At 36.1% G+C, this 6,885-nt stretch overlaps 1 protein-coding gene across 1 annotated transcript; it reads left to right on the top strand.

Moving 5' to 3' along the window:
* Positions 1-6: 6 nt before the first annotated feature.
* On the top strand, positions 7-6,562 carry LOC107736827 (WD repeat and FYVE domain-containing protein 3-like). Its single transcript, XM_016548175.1, has 6 exons — positions 7-350; positions 1,609-1,692; positions 3,548-3,719; positions 4,876-5,090; positions 6,105-6,217; positions 6,327-6,562. Exons 1-6 carry the CDS (start codon positions 91-93, stop codon positions 6,560-6,562), a joined length of 1,080 nt encoding a protein of 359 aa, XP_016403661.1. The 5' UTR covers positions 7-90.
* The last annotated feature ends 323 nt before the right edge of the window (positions 6,563-6,885 follow it).

Genomic DNA, 6,885 nt, shown 5'->3' with positions numbered 1-6,885 from the left:
TGTTCTCCACCTGTCAGCGGCTGGGAGAAGGTCAACCAGAACAAAATCTTTGAACTTCTACATACCGTATTCTGCACTCTAACAGCAGCAATGCGTTATGAACCTGCCAACTCGCACTTCTTTCGCACTGAGATCCAGTACGAGAAGCTGGCCGATGCGGTGCGACTTTTGGGATGTTTTTCCGATTCTAAGAAAGTTGGTCCAGCAACCGTCTTCCCCTCTAATGCCCAGCCATTCCAGCGGTTACTGGAGGATGAGATCATACCTGCAGAAAACGTTTGTCCCACTCTTAAGCACTGCAGCAAGCTGTTCATCTACCTGTACAAGATGGCCACAGACTCATTTGACAGGTGTGGTTAAATTAAGTTGCCTTTTCTTAATGAATAGAAAGGATCAATGTGTTTTGGATGTGATATCAGTAAGATGAAATGAAATCCCTCTTTTGATTGAGGCAGCAGTTTACTTTTATTGAGGAAAAAAAAGAGTAACTTTATAGTCGAGTACTCTTTGCACATAAAGATCAAATGCATCACTAATGACAGTTTAATAATAACTTTGACAAACTATGCTATTTCTTAAAACAAAATAAATGAGCACAATGGTTTAAGAAAAAACTGTCCACAACTACATTTGAAAATTAAAATGAACAAGCTAAAAAAAAAAAATAAGCAAAGTAATTAAAAGTGTGTTTGAGGTCACACAGAGCTTACATAGAAACCAATTTTAAAATTAGACTACCGCCATCAGGGGAATTAACATGTAACAATGTCTATTCTAAAAAGACTATTTCATTTGTAATTTTTATTTTCTGTTTTTATATTATGTTTTTATTTAAATAAACAATTAAAAATGGCCACATGAGCCTAATAGAAAATGCATTCTGCCAGGGTAATTTATTTTTGCATTCTTTTTTCCACCAATCTGCTGGGATTCATGATTCTAACAAGAACCAAATAAACAAATCAGGTTCTAAATATTGCAACTTGAATGCACTTGAAATTACACAACATTTCCTTTCAAAACATAAACGCGTATCTAGAATGCCACCCTAAATATTCATTTGTAACAATGAGGGATTCGGCGGGAAAGTATTCTCATTGTTTTCTATGGCAGGCAAAGTCATAAAAGAAAATTGGTTTGCCTAGTTTGAATAGAGTGTTACATCTGAGTAGTTGGTGCAGAATGAGTACTCGACATGTTGATTCTTCATGCACATCCCTGATCTGCTGAGAGCATAGTTTCCTTCAATGTACCGTTCTCATTAGTCATGACCTTCAGAAGAGAGATGCAAATGCCTTTACATGCTATCTGAGTGTAGCTGTGCTTTGGGCTTATGTTTGTGTTAGATTTGCATGATCTGTAGATCCTCTGAGTTCTATGTGCTGTGCCCTGAGCTGTATATTCAGCAGGAACTAACTGCCTCTGTCTCTTGCTCTTTCTCATTTCTTTGTCTCTCGTAACCTCTGGCATTGCCTGGCTGCACACACGGGGTGTGTGTGGTATGGACCTGCTGTTTGTGTTTGTATGGCTGTGGGAATGTCTGGTCTGTTTTTATGTTGATTGTTTGGTCGTGACTCTGCGTGTCCGTGTGTGGTTGAATCGTTGTAGTCGTGCCGAGCAGGTGCCCCCCTGCTTGACTCACGAGACCTCGTTGCCCTCTCCTTGGGGCACGCCAGCAATCGCCAGGAAGAGGTACCGCTTTCCGCCACCTCTTCCTTTTCTCCCTCTGTCTTTTCCTTTTTTTATGTTCTGTGCTCGTCAAGTGATCAGACCATTTTTTCCCCAGTCTGTTTCTTTCTCTATTCCTTCGTTTGTTCACTTTTGTCTCACACCTTTCCTTACTGAAGGGTATATTGGTACTATATTGTTTATCTGCCATTATTAGAATTGTTTTTTATTTATCATATATATCCATATTGTACATATACACTCTACAGTTCAAAAGTTTGGGATTTTTTAATATGCTCACCAAGGCTGCATTTATTTTTATTGAAATTGAAGTTAAGTTTTCTATTTCCATTTATTATATCTGTAAATATATATTTCATATATATCTGTTTCAAAAATATTTGAGTGTTAAAGTGTTATTTATTCCTGTGATGGCAAAGCTGGCATTACTCCAGTGTCACACAATCCTTATATATAAAATTATAATTCTTATTAAATAATTCTAATATACTAATTTGGTGCTCAAGAAACATTTATTTATTATCAATGCTGAAAACAGTTGTGTTGCTTAATACTTTTGTGGAAACGGACACATTTTTCTCCAGATTCTCTGATGAATAGAAAGTCCAGTAGAACAGTATTTATTTGAAATAATATATATTTTTATTACTATATTTTTATTTTTAAACAATGTAAAAGGCTCTGCTAAAATACTAATAAAAGTAATAATTCCTTTAGATAAAAATTACTGACCCCAAACTTTTGAATTGTAGTGAAAATGTTGATATTGTATATTTAATTGTGCATGCTAATTTCCCCTATTTTTTCATTTCGATTACCTTTAACAGCATCTAACACTTACTTGAAGTTAATCTTTAAAAACACTAATAGTTTAATAATACTGTTAAATGTAATTTTAGCCACTCTCAAAGTAAACATCAGTTTTTCATATTGTACATTATAATGTTGTGAAGCCTGAATACATTAGAGTATTTATTTATGTGGACAAAAAAAAAATGGTTGAATTTTAGTATTATGCATTCATCTGAACAAGATGTGACTACGAATTTTCAATAAAAGTCATACAGGTTTAGAACGACATGTTAAGAACGAGTAACTAATGACAGATTTTTCATTTTTGGCTTAACTATTCCATTCAGAAATGTTATGACAACTTTACAAATAATAAAAGTGTATCTCTTCTGTGTAATTCCGTTTTTTTCCCCCCTAACAAACCTTGACTAACAACGGGACATTTAGTTGATATAGTTTAGATGTTTACGGTAGCCCTGCCCACCCAGAAATGTCACTGGTTTAAAACAGCTGTATATTTAGTGTGAAAAGACAAATTGCTTGACTTGGGAAACTTCCTCCATCAGGCCTGTTTAGGATACTGTTATTCATTTCCTGCTCCCTCTGATCAGAGTGATTGCCGTCTGCAACTTTGCAACCTCTCACTTTTTCTCTCCTTGATCTTCTCCTTTGTCTATATTTTCATCTTTTTCTGCACCATTTCATCTGCCATGTTGAGCTACTTTGCTTACCTGTAAAGCTTTGCGTTTGCTAAAATTTCTCCTCCTCTGGTTGTGCTGACAGCTTTTTTCAGTCCTTTTGCTTTTCAAGCTCTCTGTTGGGAGTTTTGATTCATAATTAACATTATATCAAAGCTGATATTTTTTGACATTTTGGTGCTGTGTTTAAGATTAAGGACCAAAAAAATCCTTCTTTTAAAAAATCTCTCTAAGCTTTTGCAGCCTATTAGCTTTTATCTGCATAAAACTGCCAAGCCAAAATGTATAAGTGAATTACACTTTCCAGACACTGACACTAAGTGATGAGACTAAGAAGAGCCATTAAGTGATCTTTTCTTTCCCAATAGACATGGCTATCACAGCTCATCCAACTCTGCTCCTGGTAAAGCCCTAACGGACCTAAAGCTGCACTTGGGAAATCCATCCCAGCACTCTTCAGACCCTGTAGTCATCCACCCTGGAGCAGTGCTGGCAGTGCTCGACCTCCTACCCTCCGTTTCTTCTGACACACAGCCTGAGGTATGAGCTGCTTGTAGATATTGGCTCTGTCTCAAAACCTAGTGAGCTGACACCATGTTTGGTGTCTTACAGTCATCAGCCCGCATGGCAATGCCTAATGCTACATTTTTGTGTTGATGTGTAGCTAGGAGTGATACTGTAAGAATGTGTTGCTGAGCTTATCAGCATCAAATATGACACTGTCATATCTATGATGCTACTTCACAATTGATTGTGTACACTACTGTTCAAAAGTTTGGGATCAGTAAGATTTAAAAAAAATTTATTCTTTTATTTTGTCAGTATGCATTAAATTGCTCAAAAGTGACAGTAACTTGTGAATATATGTATGTATATAAGTGTATATATATATATATATATATATATTTATACATATACACATACACATACACATACACTATAGTTGTGGGATGAAGGCTTATTATGCAATTATATAAATACATTTATTTTATTTTGAAAAAACTTTGCTTACACGTCTTCAATTTAAAGATTTGTTACTGTTATGATTAGCATCATTTTTGTTTTTCACCTACAGTCAGAAGTCAAAGTGAAGGATTTTATGAGAATGAATCTTTTTGACATTTTGTGTGAAACTTAAAGGCATGTTCTCATTTAAGCTCAATCAGCCGCATTTTTGTTATGTTGTTTTCTACGATTACCACAGAAATGATTACCACGATCTGCTCTCTGGGAGAGGTACAGAGAGTAACTGGAGAGTTACATGCTTAACAATGGAAGAATGTGAGGCAGTGCAGTATATTGGCTCATAGACTTCCACTATAAGTACATTTGTCAGTGTCTTTTTCATCGTTTTGTTTTGTTTTTACAAACTTGTTTGTTACTACAAACTGGGACCAGATTAAATGATATTCTGTGTAATCGACAGCATCTGTGGCATGCTGATGACATAAATGATTTTGTAATAACCCAGAACATTCCTTTTAGGGGTGTACCTTCCTAAAAACAGGCCTGTAAGAAGCTTGGTTTAATTGGTTAGGTATTTGTCCTCAGACTTGACTAGTAATAGCACGCTATGTTTGGCTTGTGCCACTGCAATGTGAATTTTAAATTTCAGATTTTTTTTTAGTGTTTGTCTGAGCTGAGTGTACTACTGTAAGTGTCCTGCAGCTCACTTTACCTTTGCTCTGCTCCTCAGCATGCTCTGGACCTGCAGTTAGCAGTTGCTAACATCCTGCAGCTGCTGGTGCATTCAGAGAGGAACCAGCAGATCCTGTGTGAGGCACGTCTGCACTCACGCTTGCTTCAGCGCTGTAGCTGCGCTTTGGGAGACGAAGATCACCCACTCCACCCACCGCTGCAGAGGATGTTTGAGCGACTGGCTTCCCAGGCCCTAGAGCCTATGGTGCTCAGGTGAGTCTAGTTTGCTCACAAAATTCTATTTATATAATAAGCCTTAAATAGAGACTAGAAAATATATAAAAATAACAAAATAAAATATGACAAGAAAATTATATTATATTAAAATACACTGTATACATTACAGTACACAAATGTGATCCAGTACAGGTCAGAAGGCCAGCTCTTTGACCATTAAATCTCAAAGCCTCAGCAATATTTATTTAAGTGATAAATATTTATGAATAATATCTTAAAGGAACATTTTTCTGCCCCCCAAACTTTCATTGATTGGTCTCCCACATGTGAGCTCTTTTGAATGGATTTTTGTTTATACAAAGACCAGATTAAGAGTCAGTTAAAATCTGTTTTGCTCCTGGGGTTCCTGCATGATTCAGTCTTTACTGATCTGATCTGATCTGATCTTATCACAGCTGCATGTTTGAATAAAAGAATAATGATCGAATTTGACACATCTCAATATTATTGAAAGCTCTCCATGGGTCGTCTCCAAGTCAAAATGGATTAGCAATTTCAATTTTCCGCATGGCTGGTCTAACGTGGTGGAGGATGCAGACTTACTTCACTACAAAATAAAGAAGAAAAAAATACAGCAATTCACTTCAGCTCATTTGTGGAATCAAAATCTGTCTTTTATTGTTTAAATGTCATGCAACAGTCCATTCTAGAAAAATCCTTTCACATATAGATATAATCATCATCATATTTATTTAAGTGATTAATTTATTCTTCTTATTCATATTATTTTGTTATTATTATTTATAATAATAATAATTATTATTTAGAATTTTATTTAAATAAAAAATATAATTATTATTGTTATTGCAATCATTACAATTATATGATATATTTTATTAATTACATTTATTTAACGTTTATTTTTGTCATTTACAGTTGTTGTCGTCTAGATTTTTTTATGCGTTTTGATTATGCTCAAAGAGCAAGCAAGCAGTTGCTAATTGTGTGGGTTATTGCTGTCTCTATGAAATGTTTTTATGTATTTTCCAGGGAATTTTTACGACTTGGGAATCCTCTGAATTGCGGTGCCTGGGACAAAAAGCTCCTGAAGCAGTATCGGGTCCACAAGCCGAGCTCCCTCAGCTATGAAGCTGAAATGCGTAGTAAGGAAAAAAATTTATGCATAAAGACTGCTAGAGCTGTCACTGTGCTTTTGTGCCATCCCGTAAACAGTTTGTGTCAGTGTTATGTGGTCTTGTCTCTGTGGGCCAGTGAAAGGAGGGACATTACTTCAGGCTTCACTGACTATGGTCTTTGGTGAAATGCCATCAGTCACCATCAGAATCAAACAAAACATTCTCCTTTCGCTCTCCACAACTGTGCCAGCAGAGAGACGTTCAGTTGAACAGGGTTTTGCCAGAGATGAGTTCCCAGCTTCCCTAATTGCCAGTGAAATTACTTTTCTCCAAGCTCCACCATGTCCAGAGAGTCCTTTTGGAACTGGCTAATTTAAAGGTTTCTTGCTTGCTTAGTAGAAAGCCTCGGTGGAATTGTGCAGTCATTCCAGGGTCCAGTGCAAGCAGATATTTTTGTTGGTTATATCCACTGCAGATTACCTACAGATTAGGTTATTTAAGAGAACTCTAATGTAAACAGAACGAAAGGATTTTACTGGACAGGAAATTTCCCTCTGCTTCTATAGTGTCAGATTTGCAACATTCAACACCCACATGCTGTTTATACCTTTATACCTTTAGCACACATACACACACACACACACATACATATATATATATATTTATATATATATACACACACACACACACACACA

This window comes from Sinocyclocheilus rhinocerous, unplaced genomic scaffold (genome assembly GCF_001515625.1).
Source record: "Sinocyclocheilus rhinocerous isolate Xijiao unplaced genomic scaffold, SAMN03320098_v1.1 C37019655, whole genome shotgun sequence".
Lineage (NCBI taxonomy): Eukaryota > Metazoa > Chordata > Actinopteri > Cypriniformes > Cyprinidae > Sinocyclocheilus > Sinocyclocheilus rhinocerous.
Note: the sequence above shows the minus strand (reverse complement) of the source record. Positions and strands in the feature narration are given on the sequence as shown.